Below are 24,998 nucleotides of genomic sequence, written 5' to 3'. Positions count from 1 at the left end.
ATTCTGTGTTCTGGGGCTCTGGCTGACACCTCTATTGGAGAAATAATCAGTGTAATCAGCTCTTATCTTTGGGTGATATGTAGGCACTTGTTCTAACAGGTTGAAAAATAATGAAGATCTTGGTTTTTTTCTGGATTTGCTTGTAAGAAAGCCCTGTAACTCAGGAGGCAGGTGGCTGTGTTTAAGGAGACCTTGGTGCTGGACTGGAGGATGAGAGCTGGACACCCTGATTAGGTTATTGGCTGAGCCGTTTGGGAAAGAAAACTGCCCTTATTCTCCCACCCCTTTCAGTGATGCTAATTCTTGCTTTTCCAAGCAATCAGATTCAATTACAGGCATTCTTCAAAGGAGGGGAAACCATCTGCTAAGTATTCTGAAGAGATTAATTTATTTGTAGCAGTAGTTCTACTTGCAAATGCATGGAGTTTTTTTGCCAGCCAAAATACAAGATGGTATTTGATAGAGGAGTAGACTTGAGTGTATTCGCTTAAGAACGTCAGTAAAACACATAGGAAGTTAGGAGCTAAAATCTCCGGTCCTATTTTTGCCCATATCCAAAGGGTTGTATGCAGTAACATCACACTTGTAAAAATTAGAATTTTTTCTTCCATCATAGAAAGCAAAATAACAATATCACAATTGTTTCACTTGTATGATCAGAGAGAATAATTAGTTAACTAAGGAACTGCTTCCAGATCATTAACACATGTACATTGACAGCATGAAAGACAGAGTTAGCAGCTCCAGCAGCATACTCACAGCAAAAGGAAACAGATCATGTTCTGTGGGGCCCAACTCAGTGAGCTCCATTTGGCTGATCTGCAAATGTGGTAATTCCCAGTTCCCCTGTGGGCTTTATCCTTCATAGAGAAGACGTATGATACGTGGTTTCCAAGCCTTTATTTTTTTGTGGCCTCTAACTTCTGAAAGGTTGTGGTACATATAAGACCTGTCCATTCAGATGAGTTAAACTTGAAGTGTTCTTCTTAATTGCAGTTAATTTGTCGTTGTGTCTCATAAGAAAACTGACAGAGCTGTCACTACAGAAGAAGTCTGTGGCTCTATCTGGAATGTTTGTATCCAGTGAAGTGGTCTTGGCTGTTATTTGCTAGCATGCAGAGCTCATTATTATTTTTCTTTTTTGGTGAAAAGCTGTAGATAGGTAATGTCAAAAGCACCAGAGGTAAGGAAATTGGGGAAAGAATCCTTTAAGAAGAATTCAGTTGAGTATATTCCTTTGGAAGAAAATGAATTGTCTAAAGCTACCTAAAGAAACTTGTACACCTGAGTTTTGTTTTGTTTTTCATTTGTTTAAAAAAAAAAAAAGCTGTGGAGGGAGGAATGACACTAATCTCATTTGTTGGTGAGAGGAGAACAAGAAGGATAATACTCCTAAGCACATTAACTATTTCATAGATATATTTAAGCTATAAAAATAGCAAGAGAGAAAACAACAGGGAGTGTATCCTGGAATCTGATGCTGCCGGTGGCAGAGGGCTGACCTGCTGGTTGGAGTGCCACAAAATGGCCCAGCTTCACTGCAAGGACCTCAAGTAGCTCTGGGAAGAAATGTGTTAGGGTGCAGCATGTGAGAGCCACACCACAGTGACTCTGAATTTTCAAACAACTGGGACGTTGCTTTAAACAAACAGCTGAGGGGAATATTATGCCTGTATGTGATTATGATTAGTCAGAACATCAGCCTCTGAGTGAGGTGTCCATTCAATGTGGAGGAACGTGTTCTGAATTTCATAAATTTGTCCAGTTATCTTGATGAGTGAGGAAACAGTGCTGTTTCTCACTAGAAAATCTTGCACTCCCAGTAAGTGAAGGTTGTCTTTAAAGTAATTCAATCATCTGAATTCATGGCTGATGCCAAACTGGGAGCAGATGCAGGTGCCTCAGATGGCATGCTTGGGACTGAAACTTCAGAAATGGGACAGACCGAAACTTGTTTTATCAATCAGAAGTTACAGATAACTGAAAGGTGATAGCAGTGTAGAAGTGATAAACTATGTTGGGAGATATAAGAAGAGAGGCATGTCTTAATGTTGGGAGAGGGAATTCTCTTGCCAGATAGAGTGATGCTGCGGGTTCAGGGAAGGGATGCTAGTGATGCTCTGGGCCACGATTCCCATGTGAAGAGAAGCACGGAGAGAACAGAATGAGGGTTATAAATATGGAGAAATGACATTCTAACCCCTAGGATTTCTAATCAATGCCGATTGGTTAATTAGCATTAATCATTTAAAAAAAAAATCCCCCAAAATCCCCGAACAAATGCACACAATGAAGAAAAACCTTTGGAAGTTGACACTGATAATCACAATCAAATATTTACTCTGAAAACTTGAATCCCCTGAGGGATTCCCATACTGCAAAGATTGCTGGAATAATTGTTACAGGAAATGATAAGAAGACAAAAAAGATGCCAGAGATTTTTCTGGTAAACTGTCTCATGTGGTCAGTACAGGGAGTGCTTGGCCGGTGTGGAACTTGCCGTGTGATGTCTCAGCTGTGAAAGATAATGGGAACATGAGCAACGCTTTATGCTGATGGAGGTTGTCTTGATTTTAAGCTTGTTCCAGAGTTACGGTTCACTGGATCAGGATCGATGTTTCCTTCGATTCTGAATTGTTTGTCCTTTGAATTGGAAGAAAGTTTTTTGGAATGGCTTGTGGGACTTCAACCAGAGGATGCTAATCAACTTCGGTTGATCTCATCTAGCCGGATCTCTGCGCATCAGATTGCAGAGATTCCTTTTAAATAAAGCTTAAAAGTTTGTCTTTAAAAGTGCTAACACTTTTGTATTGCCTAGGCTAGTTGTGTTTGTGAGTTAATTTCTCCTTTAATGTCTCCTTTGACACAAACCAATGTGTCGATGGGTTTGTGCCTGTCCTCATAACCTGGAAGGGTAGCAGAGCTGAGGGTGGCGGTCAGTCACAGGGATCCTGCCTGAAACTTCATCAGACATGGAAACACCATTTTGAAAAAGAGAATGGAAGTATGTTTTGAGTCTCAACTAGAAGATAACTCTACCAAAAATATTTGGTTTACTTTCCACGTATGTTTTCACTGTGAAGTTCTGTGCTGACACCTCGTATTTTAAGTATCAGAGAAGTGTAAATGTGTGCTCAGCCTGTTTATACAAAGCCTGGAGCCGCAGCACTGCTGCTACGGGCGTTCCTGGCACGGAAGTGAGCGCTCGTACTCCACTTTGAGTTCCAGCCTTTTTAGGGCTAGCTCAGAAGTGCTGGCCTTTCCTATGGGAGCAAGCCTGGGTTCTCTCTGGTATAGAGGAAAAAAAAAAAGGCTCAATCTGTCTATGAGGGCTTTAACTCTGCACAACTATACTTTCCCAGCAAGTGTGCTGTTAAGCTCATCTCTCACCTTGGTCACTGTACTCATCTGTTAGTTTGGCACAAACTTCTGCTTTCTTTGTAGCCTGAGATGGGTATCCCCCTTTCTCTTTTGGCAGAGAACTTCTGGAAGCTGGCAAATGACAAGTCTTATGGTGAAAGCCCATGCTGTACAGGCCAGAGTCCACAGCATTCATATGATTACCCTTTGCACGTAGCTCATGTGACTGCTGCGTTCGTTAATTTACTATAGGCTGCTTATGTAACCTCCTTTCATTAAGCCTCTCGGAGCAGAGACTTACAAAATTAAAAATGACTTCTTGTTTTCATTTATTGTGAATTACAAGTGAATTGCCAGCTCTCTCCTCCTTCCCTTTTAGTCCCATGAGCGCATGAACCTGAAATCAATTTGTACGTTAGAGACCAGAAGCTGGCTATAGCCAAGGTATTATGGTAACTGATACTATGTAAAGGTTAACAAAACAAAACACTCCCTCAACCCAAAGAGAGGTTGTGTATGCATTCCTGCAGTAGGTAAATACAGGTAACTTCAATATTGCTTAAAATGAAAGTGGGAGGAAAGGGCCCCCAAAGGGATTATTCTGCTGCACGAGAGCAAGGCGTTAAAATGAAAGAGGAGAGAGGAGGGTGGGTGTGGAAATCCAAGTACAACTGCCTGGTATGTTTGTAACCATTGTCTTCCAGTTTCTCTTTAATTATCCTAGTTAAATGACTGGTTCTGAAACATTCTGGAGATAACTTCCAGTTGTACAAGAAAATGAACTTTAATTCACTGTAGGTATTGTGAACGGTGAACTTGCATTTATTTCACTAAAAAGTCACCGCTGCTGAGCCTCTTGACTGAGGACCTTGTTTGTTGCTGGTGCTTGGCCATTTATTGCTCAATTCACATGAACACTGTGTAATCAAGGTGAATTTTCTCCGTATTTTGTCCTCGGTGTTTTTTCTTATAGAACCGAACTTAAAAGCCAAAGAACAAGTGTTAGCTATGCGATTTGGAGCCAAATGTAGTAAAATACACAAACCTTCCTTCTGGTGGGCTGTTATTTGCCATAACGCGATCAAATCTTCCAGTCTTCTGCTGCATTTACAACAAGAAAACAGGACAAAGTACAATGTTCTGGAGCAGTCAGAAATTCAAGTTTTGATTTAAATAGATACAACTCTGTGCCGAGTATCTAACAAAGCTTTGAATTTAGTAAAATATGTAATGCCTGAGGAGCTTTATTTGTTTTGGAGTCAGGAAGATCTTATAACTATTAAATATCTTTGCAGGAGCACTTAGTCTGTCTGGATGAGCCAGCCTCGGAAGCTGGACAAGAAGCTCTGCTTAGACAAGAGCAAGCAAAAATCATTCGTTTTGAAAGGCAAGCGGAAGAGTTCCTCAATGCAGTCTTTTACAGAAAAGGTTGGTTTTAATGCGGGTGGGGGGGAAATGATATCTCTTGCTGGTCTTTTTTGCATGTGACGCAGGTGTCAAAGATCGGATGTTCAAATTGTCATTGTATGGTCAGTGGTTTTCAGTTGCAGTCTTTATATGTATTTATCAAGAGTGAAAATTAAATCTCCAACAGTGTAACAGTACAACAGCATGAGAGAGAGGAAGAGAGCATAAGAGCTTTAAGCCCAAAGTAAAACTCTCCATGGGAACACAAGTATTCTTACAATTATTATTCAGCTCTTATCCAGCAGAACTGGTGCTCTGAAGCCAATGTTTAGGTGAGTAAGCTGTAAAGAGAAGCAGTGGTGATGGTAGGTGGGATATATATATATATATATATATATATATATATATATATATATATACACACACACTTTCTAAAATTAATTTATTGGTGGGACCTATATTAATTTTTAAGAAGTCAGCAGTCTTCTCACTATGGTCTGTGGTGATTTCCACCACCGCCTGCCCCAGCAGTCCACAATCCAAAATATAGTTGGAATAGTGTGAAGGGGGTTATATGGATAATTCAAAAAGTGAGCAGCAAAAGAACTGGAAAATCAGTACTGTACAATATGCTGAGAGCAATGTTAGAAAGTCTTGTAAATCTGTTCTGGAGAGTTGCATCAATTAAAGCTCACTGTTCAGAAGGCATGGAACTCACTTCACTGTTTTTTGTCAGCCTGAGAAATGGGAATCGAGAGGTCGCTTCCAAGTGCATCCTGAGTGGAAGTGCACTGTACTTATCAGTCTAACCCATGTGTGAGAAAATCTGCCAAATCAGTAATTCCAACCTGTCTGCTGGGGGACAATACAAGGCTTCAGTTTAACAAATTAGAAATTGCTGTAGCCAGTCTTCAGCCCATCCTCACAGTAACCAAAATATTTAAAGGTGTTTTAAGCAGATAACAGTATTTTAGCCTTTCTTTTGACTCAGATGAATAAATACAAACTATGTAGTATGATGAATTGCATAAAGTATAGCATGTAGGATGGTAGGAGGGACGGTTACTTGCATATTACTACCAATAGTTCAGATAATGCTTTTATTCCAAGCCTGTCTTTTAGTGGCTTTTTTCTTTTAAAGATAATTTTAAATTTCTCATCTCTCTTTAAATCCAGAACCAATTTAAGAAAATAAAAAAATATGCAGAGTGTATATTTTTTTCCATTCCAGTTTTCTGGTGGAGATGGAGGCTGTGAAGAAGTACCTTTTCAGCACTTCCAAATGTTTTGTTAGATATCTCATCCCTTTACTTTAACAAAAAGCTTAACTTTGTGTGTGACCTGTGTGCATACTTCATGAGAAACACATACTTCCTAAATCATAGGAAAATTGTTTAATGCTTTCTGTGGTCAGGTGCACAGAATAAGAACTTGGAAATCATTTCAGATTTAAAAAAATAATAATCTCAAAGATTCTTAGTTAATGTGTTCTTGGTTTCCCTTCTCCATTCCAGCAGAACTGAGCTTGGTGCAGGAGTAGTAAGGGAGGGGAAGGAGCCTGGCAGGAGCTCAGTTCTGAGTCCTTTATGCATTGTTGTCAATCTTGGCTGTATTTAGATTGCTTAAAAGGTTATTCTAACTCATGCCACTGACATGAGATCCCCAAGCACTGTCATACCACAGGGGACACAAAGAATGGTAGAGTTCTGATGCTCCTAGTCGCTCAGAGGTACTTGAATCTCCTGGCTTCATGCCAGTAATTAGTTCCTTTTTATTTCCATCCCGATTGCCAGTAGCATTTGAGACTGGTGTTTTGTAGTCAGTGTAGATCAGGGAAAATGCAGGTGTTCTGTGAACAGATGCCTGTTGCATGTCAAGGACATGAATTCGCGTGCGTAACATACAAAGATAATGAGCAATATCAGAAAACTTTCAGAACAGGCTGCCCATGAATGTTAGCTACTTCCTCTCTGCTTTGTGCCCATGGCACTCTGACCCAGTAATGCTTCTAGCAAATGTTCCTAATGCCACTGAAAGCAGAGTGGTAGTGCTTAGTTCTCCATTACCTTTATGTTCTGACGTGATAGGACTTTCTTTTGGTGGTTTAATCAAATCATACCTTTTTTTTTTTTGGTTGATGTTTCCCTTTTGAGATTTCTGTGTAGGTAAAATACACAAAGGCTGTTGAATATTTAAAGCTGGGTTGTACTAATTTAGATATCTTACAGTAGATAAGTGTTGGCTGTATTTATCATCTCTGAGAATCTCTATGCCTTAAGTTAAAATTTCTTTCAAATAAATGAGACATTTGAAATCAACATGAACATGTGGTTGATTTCCAGTGATGCTGCAGAAACACCAGCAAATACTTTGCGTTCACTTTTGAACAATTTTTATTCCGGACATTTAAAAATCAGGCTTTGTATTAAGCAAGAAGCCTTTAATGTGCTGGGTAACTACCCTTCTGCTTGCAAGTTAGAGTCCTGAATTAGTAAGTTTATCTTGAGTAGCTCTCAGTAGTTGCTCTTTGCTGCTTCTTTGAATTAGCAGGTTAGAAAGATGCGTGTCTGCGAGCAGATACGGTATTTTCTCCATGAATCTGGAAGCACATTTAGCTGCAAGCTTTCTTGGCTTGTATGTGTATGAATGTATGTGCACAGGAAAAACATGATTCTTCAGTAAATGTAACCTGTATAGATCTCAGCATTCATTTCAGCCCAACATGTATAGACTGTGAGCACATGTCAAATGGCTAGAATCAGCGTGATCGGACTGTCAAGTTGTGCTCTTCTGGGCTTCCTTAGGGCTTCTCACTTGTCCTTCAACAGGTCATAATAGAGAACTTAGAAAATGGAAGACATGTCATACTTGCTGGAAAAAGTTTCCACACTTCTTCCCTGTTACAGCTCATGTCCTCATGGATCCTTTAGAAAGAAAGGGAGAATGTAAACATACATAAATAAGTTTGGCTCATCTCCTGGTGGCTTCTTAAATCTTTGGTGTGTTGTGTGCTTAGCAACGATAAAATATCTCACAGACTCCGCAGTAAAATGATTAATTATTTACATAAACATCCCAGAAATTTAGAACTACTGTACCACTGTAAGATTATACACAATGACTGTATAAGATCTTACATTTGAAAACTTGTACTTAACAGGAGGGAATTTTGGCTCAATAAGTATTTAAATCTCACTGTGGTTTTCCATCAAGAAACATGGTAGCTGCTTACTGCTGCTCTTAGGTTTATGGGCAGCTCTACCTTCAGTCCTTCATGTCACTCATTCTTAACAGATGCTCTACAGATAGTTGTTGGATTGATGAACGTTTGTCAAAAATGGTGGTGAAAGGCAAATTAACACTGAAATGTCCCACGATGATTTTGCTCCATTTTGATTCTGATATCCATCTTGATAGATTGCCTTTCAACCTAGGCAATTAAAAAAAGTAAGCACTCTTCTATTGTTCCTGCCTGAGTGCAAATTTTAAATTTATTTGGTCTACCAGTGCACAATTTTCTCTCTGGAAATAGAAAATCAAATCTTCTGAGCCATTTCAGGAACTGTTTTTTAACAAAAAGACAATGACAACAGCGAAAGAGCCAGCACTCTGATTTGTCCAAAGAAAACTCTTAGTGCTTAAGAGGAAGTGGCAGGACTTAGAACCTGTGACGCAGGAGCTGTGGCTTTGCTCTGACATAATGAATTGCTACTGGTCTACAACAGTGATTTGCATTATTACCTTTGTGTTGCCCATATACCTGAATACCTTATGCATTTCTATGCTGCTTTATGGGGGAGAAAAAGGAAAAAAAAGGAATTTCTAACTGTTCCACTTCATGTTCTTACCAATAGATTTAGCAGCACTTCTAGAAATAGAATTACTTTTCGTTTGACACCTCTTGGTTTTTGGCAAAGTTCTTTGGGTAACATCTCGTGCTGTACTGTAACACAGTAATAGATAAAATGAGATGGAAGGTACACTTGATCTTCATTCAAATTATTTTGAAGAATCAAAACTATAGGGCTTTATTTCCCAGTAATTTTATAGGGGACTGCTGCAACTCTGCTCTCCCCCCACCCCTTCCTATAGCTACAGGTAAGTTACTCAATTCTTCCACTGAATAATCTGTTCAGTTTTTCATAATGAACTTCATTACTTGATGCTTTTCTTTGTGGTTCCAGCTCTCCTTTCCATTTCCACACCTTTTAAAGGTTTGGGTGGATATTCTTGAGAACAAAGGACAAGATTCATATTTTCCCTGGAAAACAGTTACTTTGAAAGTTTGTACCAGAATTAGCTATGATTCTTGTTCAGATATTCCAAGAGTGAAGTACTTATTGTATAGCTTCTATCTTTGGCTTGCTTTTTGTTTTCTTTTTAAAATAAAAAAATGACTTAATATAAAAGCTGTTTTATTTAAAGTGCTTCCTTTTAAAAAAAAAATTAACTCTAATGTTTCCAGACAGTCCTAGGGTCTCTGACCCCAATATTCCCCTAGTGGCCCGTGAGATCATGCAGCGAATGATCCGACAGTTTGCTGCTGAATATACCTCAAAAAATAGCTCTACTCAGGACTCCAGCCAGCCCAATAGCACAAAGAACCAAAGCCTGCTGAAAGCATCTCTGGTCGCCTCCTCTCCCACGGCTGCAACTGCTCAGAACCCTGTGCTCAGCAAACTTCTCATGGCTGACCAAGACTCACCTCTGGACCTTACTGTCAGAAAGTCTCAGTCAGAACCTAGTGAACAAGGTAGGACTGTTACCAGTGTCTTATGTCCTGTGGCAATCCACTCCTGGCTTTGTTGTTCAAACAAAAGTGCAAAGTTGCTATCATTTTACGTAAAATGTAAGTGGAAAAGCAGTAGATGTCGTCATGGTGAAAGACTGGCTAGCTAGATATGGCTTGCAGAAGAGAGAATACTTGAAAGAAGGTAGGCTCACAGACATGAATGATTTTTCTGAAGAAGGGCAGAGGGGATGGACGTGCTCTGACCTCTGGGGACAATTGTGCTGCTGGGAGCTGCGAGAAATAGCCTGCTCAGTGGGCTGTGTGCTTGCTGATAAGGTGCTGTGGTCACGAAAACCTTCCTGAAGATCTGTGCAGAATCCAACTGAAGGACTGGTTGGGTTTATTTTCTCTATGATCACAATGTGAAAGTAGTCAAATTTGGTGAGAAATTGCTTTGTGACGGCTGGCTCGTACATTTGGAAAAAGTATGGGTTTTTTTTCCACCTTAAAAATAGACTTGTTCAGCAAAGCACAGATTGAGTGACTTGTAACAGTGTTGCAGAGCTTGTTTTAAGGTGAAAACCTTGCTTTCCATAAAAAAAAAAATGTTTTTAACAAGTAAATTCTGCAAGTGATTTTAGTTAAGTGAAAGATTTTTATTTTTTTTTCCCCTGAAAATCTGGATTAGAGGTTATGATAACAGTATTTTACTGAGAGGATTAGAATTAACCTCTTTTCCCTTCTTTAGTAATGTGTTTAAAAGTGTCTGAAATCATTCTGCTAAATACAATGCAGACTATCCATCCTCAAGCTGTCCAATGCCTTTAAAACAAATGAATGCCAACAGCAAAACCCTTTAGCTCGCTGGTACATGGCTGTAAATATTCCTTCATCTTGTCTGCATGTACACAGATATCCTGTATCTGTAAGAAGGTTAATTTTTATGTCCAACCATGTTCAGATTGGACATCTGGACACTTCTTACACTTACTGCCAGTTATTGCCATGTGTCAGTTACAAAATTGCATTGAAAGATTATGTGGTATTTTTTCTAAGTGAAGATCTGTGCCTTTAGTTGATGGGCATTTATTTCTAGCTAGTGTTATTGCAAAGCAAATATAATTCACTCATGTCTTTTTTGCATGTATGTTTATGAATGTTAAACTGTTCTGATCTTGAAGCTTTTCTCCAAAAGGGAGAAGAGAATTGGTCCTGTTAGGTTTTTTTTTTAATTTGAGGTTAAGAAGAAAGTATATACGTGAACTGCTCTTCAGTGGTGAAAAAGCTTGGAGATGATTTATAATGTTTTGTTACTTGTTGATATACACATGTTCTAATTCAGTAACTTCTAAAGTGATCTGTTTGCTGATGTAGTTGTTTTTCCCAATTTACATAATTGGGAAGGGGTTTTTGCCAAACTTCCTAAGGAGAGATTTAAGAGGCTGTCTCAGAGACTGCTGGGGCAGCTTTTTGGTGTATTTCCGTCCTAGAGGGCTGAGGGGAAGAAGCCAGTTTGTGAGCTCAGGGCACGGGACTGCTCCTGCTTGCCCTCAAGAGCCCTTCTGTCAGAGGAGTGGGGATGGAGCCCCTGCCTGAACTCTGCTGTTGATGTGTCCCCTCGAAGAGAAGGTGCTGCTCCATCCCTCCCTGTGTCCTGTGGCTGGGTGCCACAGCGCCCAGAGGGAAGGCTGAGCTCTCAGCTTGCTTAGGTTTGGGTAGCGAGGTGTTCCCAAATGCGGTGGGTGGAACAGCTTTCTGTAAGTCAGCTCTGTTTCACTGCTTTTCTTGTGGGTTTTTTCCTCCATATGTCAAATGAGAACTTGAAGCAATCTGAAAGCCACCTTAGGTTGTTCTTGTGTCTGAAGGTACTTGTGTTAGTGAGCAAGTAGCTCTGAAACATCTCATTTGCTTTGCTAGCAGCTTTCATTTATCTTTGCCTCGTAAATTCCATGTTTCAGAGTTTCCAGGAATTTCAGAAGGCTGTAGTGCTTCTAAGGCAATGTTGCCCTTATTAAAATGACCAGAACTTCAAGTTGTTTCAGTGCAATGGGAACCAGGCTTTTCTAGCATGAAGCAGACCCTTTGCTGTTGCCTAGAAATGCGGAGTTTATGTAAGGGCTCACAGAGGAGTACAGGTGAGCACAAGGAAGTGCCATTAGTGTGTGTCCAAGGGAGAATGGGAGAAGCAGCCTAGCAGGAGAAGCAGCTATATAGGTGCGAGAGGAGAGGGAGTAAAGCGACGCAGCAGTGTCTGTGCCATCAGGAAGCCAGCAGGGACATGGGGAAAAAAGGATGGAGCTACTTGCTGGGGGAGGAGTCCGGTGCTATGAGGGTGCTCCTTTGAAAGAGAGCTTCCCATATTAAATTCCCATGTTAATCCAAGTCTATGCAGGAAAATTGAAGATAATATATGTTATGTCTCTCTCTATATACACAACACTGATCTAATGCCTCCAGCACGTAAGTAATTAGTAATATCTCATGCCTGAGACTGAACCATCATTTGTAGTCAATTACATATTTTCTGTAAAAGATGCCAAATTTTGTTGTGACTTCTGAAGACTTTGCTGGTCATTTGTAAGCCAAATTATGACCAAATCCAAGCCTCGAGTCACTGGAAAAATAAAAGATGTTATGTGCTGAACATGACGTTAGGCCAAAGAAGTGGCTTTGTCAAGGGTCAGCATGGTTGATGCTGTTTCTTCAAACACTGAAGTGATTCTATCATTTCTACAGACGGCGTGCTTGATTTGTCCACTAAGAAGAGTCCTTGTGCTGGCAGCACCTCTCTGAGTCATTCTCCAGGATGCTCCAGTACTCCAGGAAATGGGTAAGAGAAAGCAACTTACGATGACGTTTTATGACTGTGTTTTTAACTAAAAATGTATGTTTACCACTCGTCAAAACTAACTTATTTTTGGTGTTAACCTTCTGGAGTAATGTGTCTTTCAATGTGCCTTTTGGTGAATCCCTTCATCCCACCTGCCAAATAAGAGTTGTTGCAAACTGAGACCCGTTTTTACCCGAGGTGAAGAGCTCTGCTGTCTGTTATTTTGGCCAGCTTAGTACTTAGCCAAAAGCACTGCCTGCTTCTTGGATTCAGTGGAGAAGCAATATTGGTTAGATGTCTGAAGACTACTACTTTTTTTTAATGCTTTGCAATGTGGCGTAGGTTTTGTTTCATTTAGATGGAAGTTAACTGACAAAGAAGTTTATTTACCAGTAGCAATAATTTGGATGATGAACCAGAGTGATTTGATTCAAATCACTGCATGTTCTGTGTTTCTATTTCCTTGCACAACATTAAAAAAAATAAATTATATATATAAAACAAATAGAAGTTGGGTGGTAGGGAAGTCTCCTAGTTCAGAAAACTTGAAGTATGTTTGTTTTGTTGTTTTTTTTTTTGTATTTGCAATTGCACTTTTTTTTTTTTTTAAGGAAATACAAAATGCATGATGTACTACTCCTGCCTTAATTCAAAGTGTAAAAGAATGCTATCAGTAGTTGCTTCTAGATTTCATGTTTCTAATGGTCGCTTTTGCATAAATGTAGAAACCCTTTATTGTAGTTAGGTTTGAACTGATTGTACTGGAGAGGCGGTTTGTGAGTAAGAGGGGCTTTGGGTGTTGATAGGAAAATTTTGTTTGGAAGCTGCTGTGAACTACAAGTTTCATTAGTGAAGTACAGAAACAGAACGTGATTCATACTACTATTTAATTGCTGGATTTAGACCTACAACAGCATTTGGAAAACTTGAATTTTTAAACTAACAACCCACTGCCAGTGGCAACCTCATGTACTGCTAACAACTTGGTTTAACTGTGGCATTTCTTTGGGGAAAAATACTGCTGTCTGAGAGTTTCTCTCTTCAAGATTACATTTCCCATTTAATATTTTAGAAATAAAATACTTCAGTCCTTGTTTAACAGTTAGCCTTAATGCTTTTGCACAGATCTTTAGCATAATCCTTCCCCACCTTTTCAGAATTGCATCATTTCCAGCTTTTTCTTACAAAGATTCCATCTGGAATCTGTCAGGACAGCAAGTTTTTTGTTTTCTTTTTTCCACCTGTGTGTGTGCCTGAAGTAAGAGAGCTGAAGTCCAACACGGGGAGGGGTGGCTCTGTGGGTCAAGAGAGGGTGCTCGTTACTGGCACTTGTCACTTGTACAGGTGTGTGGTAGATGATGGCATAGTCTGTTTAGCATCAAGGAAATCAGGTGTGACCTTCTGTTATAGTTAGCTGTCATTATGACCTTTCTTTAGGTGTAAAAAATACAAGTGTGCATTCTGATGCTTAATACATGCTATAGAAAGGATGGAGGATATGCAGTAAGTTCTCTGGAACAGCAAACTTAATTGTCTGGATTTTGTTCTGAATTCATGCTGACTCCTGTTACTCACTTCAGCCATGACCTATTGCATCCTGGAGAGAAGCTAGCAGCATATATATGTTAAGCACTGTGTATGTTACATGCCATGTCCTTTCAGTGGATGCCTCTGCTCTAAAGATTTATTCTTTTCTGATCTTAATGTGATGTTAAAAACAATGATATAGCTTTTCAGTAGCATTTGTCCTATAGTTAAATAACACTGATCTATCTAGAGGGCTTCGCACCAGCAAAGTCTCCCTGAGCATTATAACACTCGTAGTCTCTCTTAATGGGTATATCAAACTTGGGAAGGTTTGGAGGTGGATTGTGAAACTAATTTCTGGCTGGTGGGACTTAGTAACTACGAAGAGGCTGAGCAAGCAGTAGTAGTACTTTGTGTCACTGAAAACACTTGTGACAAGAGGAAAATAGTAAAAGTACATGGGTTGTTTTTTTTTTTCTTCTGCTATTAACCTTTGCTCTGGACTAAAGCATACAGTTTGATTTTGGGATAGTTTTTCTTAGCTATGTTAAGCTCTGTGTCAAATGAGATTCAGGCCCATATATATATATATATATATGCAATTAGTTGTTAAAAGGGCAACTTGGTAAGTCTAGTGTTCTTCCTTGTGATCTGCAGTATCCCGGCTTTCACACTTGGTGCTAAGCATTTCTTTATCCTGAGCAGCATTTCTGCAATGTGATGTAAGCAAACGTCATCCAAGGTTTCCTCCTACTCGTAGATACTGCAGGTGGCAGTCATATTTGCATGTTGAATATGTTGCATTTCTGGCTTACTCTTTTATTACTGTACTTGTTTAGTGGTAACGTCACACCAGTAACACAGTTATGTATAGATCTATGGCGATTGACTCCTACTTTGTAATTAAGGTGCTATTTTCAGACGCTTGCGCGAAGTCTTTTCTACTCCGAGAATTTGTGAACCCAACCAGAGACCAGCCAACAGGTTTCATTTTCTTTGCCCAAAAAGCTTCTCTTTTTTTGTGAACAAGTTTTAAAACTGACTGATGCTGAGACTTAATAAAAAATAAAATAAAATAAAATTAACAAATTAAAATAAAAAACAAAATTTAGAGAAAAATAAATAACGCAAAAAGTGATGTTACCCAAGCAAGGCCTTCTAATAAAGGAGTGGCCCCCTCACCCATCCCTCCCTACCTGTGCAAGTCCTGCTCACATCAGTTTCCTTCCATCCAATTAGGCGACCTGGGAGACCCAGCCAGCACCATCCAGAGGGACTACAGAGTGGTGATGGGGTACCTCCAAGAAGCTTGCAGGATGGAACCAGGGAAGGTTATGGCCACTCTACATCTCTTAAAGTACCGCTGGCTCGATCACTCCAGATTAGTGAAGAACTGCTGAGCAGAAACCAGTTTTCTACAGCTGCCAGCCATGGGCCATCTGGACTACAGAATCATGGACAGCACTTAATATTATCCAGGGAGGCTTCTTGGGCAAAACCACACTACGAATTCAATTTCAGCCGCATGAAATTCAGGGGAAATGGTGCACTCAGCAACATCAGTGACCTTCCTTTTCTTACAGAAAACTCTGCCTTTCAAAAAATGGCACTTCAAACTAAACAGGATGGGAAAAAGGACGTGAGCCATTCGTCTCCTGTGGATTTAAAGATACCACAAGTTCGAGGCATGGACCTTTCTTGGGAGTCCCGCTCTGGTGACCAGTTCAGCTATAGCTCTTTGGTAATGGGTTCACAAACGGAGAGCGCGCTTAGCAAAAAGTTAAGGGCTATCCTTCCAAAACAAAACAGGAGAAGTTTGCTGGATGCTGGACCAGATTCCTGGGGCTCAGATGCTGAGCAGTCTACCTCTGGACAGCCATATCCCACCTCAGATCAAGAGGGAGATCCTGGCTCCAAGCAACCTAGGAAGAAAAGAGGGAGATACAGACAGTACAACAGCGAGATACTGGAGGAAGCAATCTCCGTGGTGATGAGCGGGAAAATGAGTGTTTCCAAAGCTCAGAGTATTTATGGGATCCCCCACAGTACACTGGAGTACAAAGTTAAAGAGAGGCTGGGCACTTTGAAAAACCCTCCAAAGAAAAAAATGAAATTAATGAGGTCGGAGGGGCAGGATGTTTCAGTAAAGATTGAATTAGATCCCCAGGGAGAAGCAGCACAAAGTGCAAATGAATTGAAAGATGAGTAGGGATGTTGTAGAGTGCCAATTACTTTGCAAACTGGGTGAGCACTACTGCATAGTTCAACCACCATTGAGCACACCTCATTCTCCCATTTACTGCAATGCTCTTTTCTTTGCAGTTCAGCATAGACTTGTGTGGACACAAGTGAAAGGCGTGCTCTGAATGTCACACTTGTAAATTTTTTTCTAGCCTGATACGGAGCAGATTCCCTCCTTCACCTGCCCACTATCCCTTTTTTACTTTCTTTTCTTTATTTTTTCCCATTTGCCTTTTGCATGTTTCTCTGTAATAGAGAGTTGAGTTACCTCATAAAGAATGCAGATCTGTGGAAGTGGACATCTTGCCTGTACAGCCCACCTCAACTCCTGCTGTTGGATGTTTTTCATATCGGTCTTTATAGAAATAAGTCCACTTTGTTAAACTGGTGGTCTCTTAAAACCAGGCTTTTTGAATGAGAATCAGATGTCGTTCTTCAAAAAATGTTTCAGAAACCCTTTTTCCCCTTCCTTTTCTTTGATCCAGTTGACTGAAAGATTTAAGCTAAATCAAATTATGTAGGAAAGGCACCTCTCTTGAACTCGGAGATTTGCTTTTTTGGTGGCTAATCAATTGGGTCTAATTAGGCTCTCTGCTATTTTCTTTCTAAATTCAGCATGCTTACCATTCACTGTCTGCTTAGTGCTCACCCGGGGGGGAGGGGAGGGAAAACTTACAAACACTACCTTCAGAATATGTCAGTGAATTATTTGTAACACTACCTTCGCTGTAATTTTGTTAGATGTTTTTGAAGGGTGATATTTGACTCACCTGCTTGAGGATGTAGCCTTATCTCACGGAAGACAAGCTTCTCATGGTCAGGAGCAGTCAGGGTACACTAAATGATGTATTAGGGTATGCCTCATTATAACAGAATTAAGGTTCTCTGTGACCTTCATGCTTTTTACAGACTTGATTCTGAGTTTACTAAACTACGTGGTTCCAACAACTAGTTTAAATGACTCTAATCTGGGGATGGAGGGGGGGGGAGGGAAGGGATATGTGTAACAAACTACTGTGATCTTGTGCAAAAAGAAAGAAGAAGAAAAAAAAAAGCCCACTAAACAGTGATCTCAAACGTTACAACCTCAGTAGTCTGCCCAAATATCCACATTAGTGAAGGAGCTTGTTAATGTTCAGGGAAGAAGTAAAACACTGGTAGCCTGACCTGGTTCAGGTTCTGTATCATATCTAGCTGTAATACTGTCAGGGTCGAACACTCAGTGAATGGGTGTTTCCTTTTTAAATATTACAGTTGCCAGTAGCAGGAAATAATCTAAGTCCTGCTTTTTTTGTGTTGTTTTTATTTAGCCTATTTTGATAGTGGTTTAGCACATGCTGGAATAAGCATTTGAACACCGTAAAAGCACTCCTTAAACCACAGATCCTTTTTTTTTTTTGTTGTTTGTTTGTTTTCCAATCTTAACGATATCTTTATCGTTATGTGGAGATCCAGGATAAGTTTTGTACAGAACTTTTCTCTTTGATACTTTCTGCGGGAGTGGTCAGTAACCAGGTGGAGCTTACTGGTCTTTCCACAACGTGACCAAATCAGAATTGCTGGTTCTTCAGGTAGAAACAATTTGGTCTTAATCTGTGCAAAAGGTAGATAGAATTACCGCTTGTTTTCCCCACTTGCACAACCAAAAGGAGCATCGGAGTTTTTGTGTGAGAGCATTAAGTGACGTCAGTGATTGAAAATGGTTTCTAAAAGTTCATGGGAGGATGGCCCTAGGTAGTGCTAGGGATGCTGAATGACCTCGGGAACAGTCGGTTCTGTTAGCCTCTCTCCCTCCCCAGCAACTTCGGATTTTCAAAGGTTAGGCACACCATTGCTGTCGTTCTGAATATGCACTGCTCGTTCTCGAAGCGGGCTGGGCGTTTGGCCCCAGCTACCCTTTGTTTTTGTTTACTTACTACGTTGTAGGACTCAAAACCTTGGTTCCCCGTAGCTCTCTAGTTGTAGTGCGGCGTTTCAGGCAGTTTGAGCTCAGTAGCAGTATGAGAACTCTGCAGTACGTTCCAGTTTAGCTGAGGATCGCAATAAGGTGCGGTTACACGTGTGGTTTCATCTGCTGTAGGAAGTTTGCTGCAAGCTTAAAAGGAAAAGAAGTAACACAGTTTTACTGTTCAGAGAGGTTTAACCTTTTGCAGTTGTCTTTATTTAAGCAACATGAGTTGAGTTTTATAAAAACTTGTCACTGTAGTGTATGTGGAGTGCTCATTTTACTAACCTAAATATTTTGTATGTGTATGTTGAAGTGGGTGACAATCGTGCAGCAGAAGAATGGTGTGCCTACCCTTTAATGCTGCAGTTTTAAAAGAGAATTTGTCTTGTCATTTCAGACTGTAGGCTAAGAATTGTAAATAGATAGTGAGAAGTCGAGTACTCTTTATTTGCTTTGGTTAGAAAGTGGATATTAAAAAACAGAAAAACAAACCAAACGCGTAACTTTCTCAGTTTAAATGTCCTGAGACCTGAAGATTGTAGTACTCACGTCTGCGAAGCTTTTAAACATAACACTTGATCTGTGATAACTTGATATTCAGGTAACCTTTCTTTTTCGAGAAGCTTTTTGAACAACCGTATTTCCTCCAAAGGTCTCTGTTGAAAAAGGAAAAAAAAGAAGTGTAGATTATTTTTTAAGCACTAATTGCATTACGTCGGTAACTGCAATATAAAATAGCCATTATTGTTTTGTGAAGCATGGTTGAGATTAGTTAGTGGTCCCTTTTTAAAATTTCATGAGCCTCTCAAAAAAATAAAAACAAATTTAAAAAAAGCTGCTGAATATTCAAAAGATATATATTTTACCTTATTGTAGGTTTTGTAAATTTAGTCTGTAATATTCAGGTGCACCTTTTAATGTTAACGTTTTGTTTCGAAGTCCCACCCGATGTATTTTCTCTGAGGTGATTCATCACGTGAGACTGGGATCACTCCGAGTGCTGCAGTGATCGCGAATATTTCCTTTCCTTTTTCACTACGGATTTTTTACAGGCGCTTTCAGTGTAGCTAACTAGTAGTAAATGGGATCATTTTAAATATATGATTGGGATTAATGTTTGTCCATTAGCATGCTTGATTTTCTGCTGACCAGCAGTTTGCATGGCCAAAATCCCCGGTTGACCATATTTTGGTGTGGGAAGGTGTGGTTCACTGCTTCCTGTGTAGCAAAAGCCTCGTTTCTCATGTTATTTCTGCTAAGTGGATGCTTATGTTACTTGGATCACTTGGACAGGAGCTGAGGTTTAGAATCTTCCTCCTGCTGCTCTTTGAGATCGCATTGGCGTGTAACGTAGACAAACCGCAGCCCTGTAGGAGCGGAGGCGTCGTTAGGAGGAGGCCTTTCGGGTGCTTTTTGTCACTAGTTTTCTCTTACTCCCGAGATCGTCCAGCCGGTGTAGTGATTGGACTTAACAGTATTGTTGTGTACTACGTTGATGTAGCTGAAGAAGCCTGACAGCGAGAAACTGTGAATAATATTTGTGGCAGTCTCTGAAAACTAGTTTTTCAGTCCAAGTATCATGAAGGAGAATCCCTCTCCCCTACCCCCATCCTAGAAAAGTAATTTTATATTTTGTGTGTATAAAGTTTTAAGACTCAAGTTTCATATTGTACTGAAGTTTAGGTGTCGCTTGGTAAATCTTTGCTGCAGCATATAATTGAAGATGAGTAAGGCTTAGTGTGGTAGGGGTCCTGGTGTGGAGTTAATTATCGTACAGTTCTGGTGAGAAAGCCCAACATGTATGAAATGTGTCTTTTTTTCTTTTTTTTTAATTTTATTTGGACTTATAAGATGTAAAAGTGCTTTTTTAGAACTCTGACCTATTACAAACTATTACCTCACTTTCAGCCAGCTGGATCCTCATTCCACAGTGTTGTAGGCACTATCATGGCTGTAATGCTTGAGTACAGCCATAGAGTTGAACGTTTCCAGTTGGGTACTGTAGGGACATGTATCTGGACTTGCTTTTTTATTTCCATCAGAAGGCTTTTTGTTTTCCCCAGTCATTTGCTAATGCTTTCTTAAAGGCTCAAGATGGTTTCTTTGAGAATTCCTCATTTCTCCCTGCTAAGTGGGGATAAATAAGGAGAGGTAGCTACATGAGCGGTGCACGTATGCCTTTGCTTTCTCCTCTTTGCAGATCTCCTACTCTGACACTTATACGACCAATCTTATTGCTTGACCTGAGATTGAGCTCTGAGTTCTCACTGACGCCAGAAAATGAATGCTGTTAACACATGCAGGTGTACAGATGAGGTGGTGCCTCTAGTAAGGGAACACATTCAAGCAATTCTTGTACCATCCTTTTTGTGAGCTTTCTGGTGCTCAAGGATATTCCCGAACATGAGAGGCAGCTGCAGCTGTGTTTAGACCGGTTGGGAACAGTCAAGGAACGCTCTGTGCTTTGTCTTGTGGCAGGCCAATATTGGAGTCTGAATATTTCTTTCTGAGGACCCAAGGGTACATTGCCTTCCCCCAGAAGTTCACGGGAACCAGCAACGTGATTCAGAGGCTTTAAGGCTGAGTAAGCTTTGTATAGGTTGGAACAACTTTTTAGTTCTGATTGAATTGCTTTTTATATCATCTGCAATGAGTGTTATACAGGCAAAACTGGAATTATCGTGTTTCTTTTCAGTTTACTTTGGATTAATGCTCTTAAGATGTCCTTGAGTCTTAGCAGGAGAACACGGTGTCCAAGGAGTGAAGGGAACACTGCGCTGTTCCCTTGTTTCTCAAAAACAGCGCGGCAACATCTTGTAATGTAAAGAGCTTTTCTTCAGCAAAGACAAAATTTTAACTCTTCAGTGTAAGAATGCATGCACCTCTTGCAGTCCAAACTCTTATGAAGGCAAATTTATTGATCTGTACTGGAAACTCTATCACAATATTTTAAATATCTTCAATTCTCTGCCAAACATTAGAGGTAGGATGGGAAGGCTGTTTCTCTCATTCTCAGGAGGATCAGGAACTTGTAGGTTTTTCCCACAGATGTTTCAGAAACAAAATGTAGCTTCAGTCTATGTCAGTATCGCTCGGCGCCAGTAGATAATGTTGGCTAACACTGCTTTTAAAAGCTATACCTAAAAGAACATGTTTTGAGAGTAATTTTGGTACTATTAAGGTTTCTGCTTGATCTTGAGTAATGTGGAAAACTCAGTGATTAGAACCTACAGAAACTTGAAAATCTGCACTGCTAGTTCTGTCAGATGTAGCAAATATAATAATCACTACAGTTAATCATTTCTAATTATTCAGTATATAAACATGATGTACCATGATGATCACTAAGCAGTGAGAGATTGTAGACTCAGAATGATCCGTAGGTGCACTCCACATATGCAAGATGAAAACTGCAAGTAGCTACAGTGTTCCAGCATCCATCTCTCTCCTGATCTTGATTTGACCGGGCCAAGTGTCTATAGAGATGTTACAGCAGCAGTTTCACATCCTGTCAAATTTTGCCCTATATTCAGGTATTGTCACGGAAATCTTAGTATTAGGGAGCTGTACCCAGTCCTGATAAGGGTCTGTTACCCAGCTGCAAAGTTTCCCTGGGCTATGTGCTGGAAGGCTGGTTTTCTTCAGCCTGTCCCAGGATATTTCATCCACCTTCTTCAAAAACAAGCATTCCCTCAGCCCCGCCCCCACGTTGGTCTCTACTTCATTGGTGAGTGTAACCTAGAAGTGCTCAAAAAGCTAATTCTACCTTGATGGATCAGGGATTAGGGGACAGACTTCATTCTGACTGGAGCGGGAAGAGTTCATGTCAAGTAATTTCTGTAGTCATCACCCAATACGGTCTCGATGTGTGTTCCTACTCAGAAATAACGAAGATGCTACTACAGTGACTAATACAGGTTATCAACTACTTGGTGCTACGTTTCTCAAATATTTTTGCAGATGATATTTTTTACTCCTGCGTGAAAGCATGTAAACTTTGCTGTCACTGTAAAAAGCACTTGTCTGACCTATTCAAAAGTACCAGAAAAGGGATAAACAACTGCAGCACTTTTTCTGTTACAATGCCAGAGTCTTAGTTAAATCTGGTCTTCAGGTTATGAGAAATCTTAAACGTACAATCTGGGATCGTTAAGAGCTTTTCAGGTCAGATCACAAGTTCTCTTGCGATACTAATCTGTCTTTTAAGGAACAGAAGGAGATGTTCAGAAGTTCAGGCAGGGGATGCATGCATGCCTGATGTTTGTAACCGATCATTTCAATAGGCCATTTCAGGGCTTGATATTTGGAATCTGGGATGATGGGTAGGGAAAGGGAAGTTTCCCAAACCGAGGAATCATTTTGGTCCATTGTTTAACGTTCAGTTTGAAAAATATATCACAAGAAAAATGGGTAGGGATTCTTTCTCCCTTATGCCTTCAGGGAATGAGTAGTATTTAGAATCTCTGGCTGAAATTCAAGCCTTTTTACCATGTAAATTTTTAATATAAACTCATTGACATGCTTTTTACATCTGAGGACTGAAAATGAATCTTAATGTTTAAGTTGTGGAATGGTATATTTCTTAAATGAAGGGGGAACATTTAAAAAAAAAATAGATTAGAATACCAGCATTAGTGAGCTTAAGGAATTTTAGTATGTAATAGCAAAGTAGAGCAAAGTATTTGAATTAAAAAAAAATAATCTTGAATTGCTAGTCTGTAACTAGGTGCATTCTAATTTAGCAGGTGAATATTCTTTACTTATTGATATATGATGGGCTTTTTGCAAATAGAAACCTTTATGAGTCCCACGTGTTGCTTGTACTGATGGGATCTATGCTTACAGCAGCTTACTGCTGCTTTAAAATGTATAAAATATGTTTTGAGTGTTTGCTCATAACTCTTTCTAACCTCCACTTGTTAAATTGTCAGACATTGGTATTTTATCAGTCCGCAATGTAAGTGAAACTAATGTTCTTAGGAATCCAACTTGTACACACACTGTTTAAAAACCCTCAGGGACAGTTTACACACTATCCTCACTCAATTCAGGTACTTGTACTCTCTTCTTAAACCTAGCAGTGACTTGTATTTTGTTTTGCTTTTCTTTTGACGTGCTGATAGCACATCCTTGATGAATGTCAACTTAAAACTCAGTTCAGGTATCCAGGTATAACTCAGCCAAACGGATTTTAAAGCTGCATATTTACTCTCCAGCACACAGTGCCTCAGACACTTATAGTGGCATTCTGTATATTCAGTTATTACTACTGAGCAGATCGCGTGGGGGTTCCTGGTATGTATTGTAAGAAATTCCTATGTATATTATATAATATGTATTATATTATATACATATATAGTATATATGTTATCTTAAACTTATATATTTTAAAATGCCACTACTAGCCAGCGCAGCTAAAAAAGAAATACATTCCCGGCCGCCTCCGTGCCCTGCGGGGCGGCTCCTTAACGTGGCTCTTGCTTCTCTCTCACCATAACTACTTCTAACCTCAAGCACGGGTCCTTGGCTGTCTGACCTCTACACTCTAGTTATGCAATGTCCTTAGAGAATTCTGTGCACTGGCCACTGTGATGGAAACCAATGGGCCGGGAGTGCTTTGAGTTTATGAGTAATTGTTCTGCCAAAGTTTGGTGTTCGTATGACGAGCGTGTAAAGCCGCCGGATAACTGGCAGAGGTCTGCGGTGTGTGGGTGCTGCCGTGGGGAGCTGCCGCCTCAGCAGCGATGTGCTGCTCTGCTCTGGCGCTCGCCTGCTGGCGGTCGCGAGTCGGCGACGCCTCTGCTTTATTATTTGGCGCTTTACACCTAAAAAGTCTTCTCTTTCTATTTATGTAACCCATAGTCTTTGAAGAGTATGGAAAATGGCATTTCTCTCTGACCTCTAGAAGTTCAAGTGTCATGGGAAAAAAAAAAACAGGAACCCCCCCCTTTACTCTTATGGACCTCATTTCAATATACTGTTTACAGTTTGACGGAATTGTATAATTTAATATTTCTCTTGTACTGTAGTTTATATTTATTTACAGATTTTTTTTGTACTGTGTGATTTGAATTTTTTTGTTCCTTGCTATGATCAATGTTTTATGTAGTAGAGCACTTATGATCACAAATTAAGGTTTTTGGTTTGATTGCACTACGTTAATTTTTTTAATGCAGTTCTGATTTTTTGACTGGACTAAATAAGCTGTGTCTTAATGTATGTGATAAGTACTTTTAAATTTTTATTTCACGTGGTCCATTTATTTTTTTGCATTGTATGTCAAAGCGCTAATTCTCTTGTTGTGCATGTGTAAGATTTAATGGCTCCATTGTATTATTTGACCATGTCATTTTGGAAACACATTCCCAGCTGTAACGTTGTGTATGGTAGTTTTCACTGGATGCTAGACTTTTCAAAACCACTATTCTTCTAATAAATTTTGTTGTGAAAAACTTTCAGGGGTTCCAATTCTGTCGTTCCTAGCGTGCTTTCTAAGCGCCCACACTGCCAACCCGAGGTGTTGAAATGCAAGTGATGCAACTAAAGAGAGCCGGGGGAGGAAGGGAAAATGGCAGGTAAAGCCCAGGCTGGGAGTCCACGCTCCTTTTGTTTCGTGTTCCTAATTAGGATTGGTGATGGCGCTGCTCCGGCAGCCGGGCAGGGAGCGCTGATGTAAGCTGACGTGCAGCTCCTGTACTCTAATCTGCTCTTCCCGACTGGTCACCTTAATTTCTTTCACGGTAAATAATTCATTTGGTGAAAAATGAACGGTCTCTCACGAGAGAGAGGAAAAAAGAAGGTAGCCTTGTCCGTTGAGCGCTTAGCAATGAGTCAAGGTGGAAACCACGGCAGTCAGAGCATGCCTGGGAATCCTTGCCCGCTGCGGTTCCATTCAGCTCACTGGTGGTCTCCTGAGCGCAGGGGGTTCTGCAGGTTTGTTAGCGTGCCCTTGG

At 40.1% G+C, this 24,998-nt stretch overlaps 1 protein-coding gene across 1 annotated transcript in view; it reads left to right on the top strand.

The window, feature by feature from the left end:
• Positions 1 to 24,501, top strand: part of LCOR (ligand dependent nuclear receptor corepressor) — a 56,615-nt gene extending 32,114 nt beyond the window's left edge. Inside the window, exons 3-6 of the mRNA XM_031554469.1 lie at positions 4,656 to 4,788; positions 9,233 to 9,520; positions 12,236 to 12,329; positions 15,096 to 24,501. Coding sequence (XP_031410329.1) covers positions 9,283 to 9,520; positions 12,236 to 12,329; positions 15,096 to 16,065 — 1,302 coding nt within the window. The 5' untranslated portion in view covers positions 4,656 to 4,788; positions 9,233 to 9,282 and the 3' untranslated portion in view covers positions 16,066 to 24,501. The remainder of the gene's footprint in view (positions 1 to 4,655; positions 4,789 to 9,232; positions 9,521 to 12,235; positions 12,330 to 15,095) is intronic.
• Positions 24,502 to 24,998: the final 497 nt, after the last annotated feature.

This window comes from Meleagris gallopavo, chromosome 8 (genome assembly GCF_000146605.3).
Source record: "Meleagris gallopavo isolate NT-WF06-2002-E0010 breed Aviagen turkey brand Nicholas breeding stock chromosome 8, Turkey_5.1, whole genome shotgun sequence".
In the NCBI taxonomy this organism is placed as follows: domain Eukaryota; kingdom Metazoa; phylum Chordata; class Aves; order Galliformes; family Phasianidae; genus Meleagris; species Meleagris gallopavo.
The sequence above is the reverse complement of the archived record's forward strand: the minus strand, read 5'-3'. Positions and strand labels throughout refer to the sequence as shown.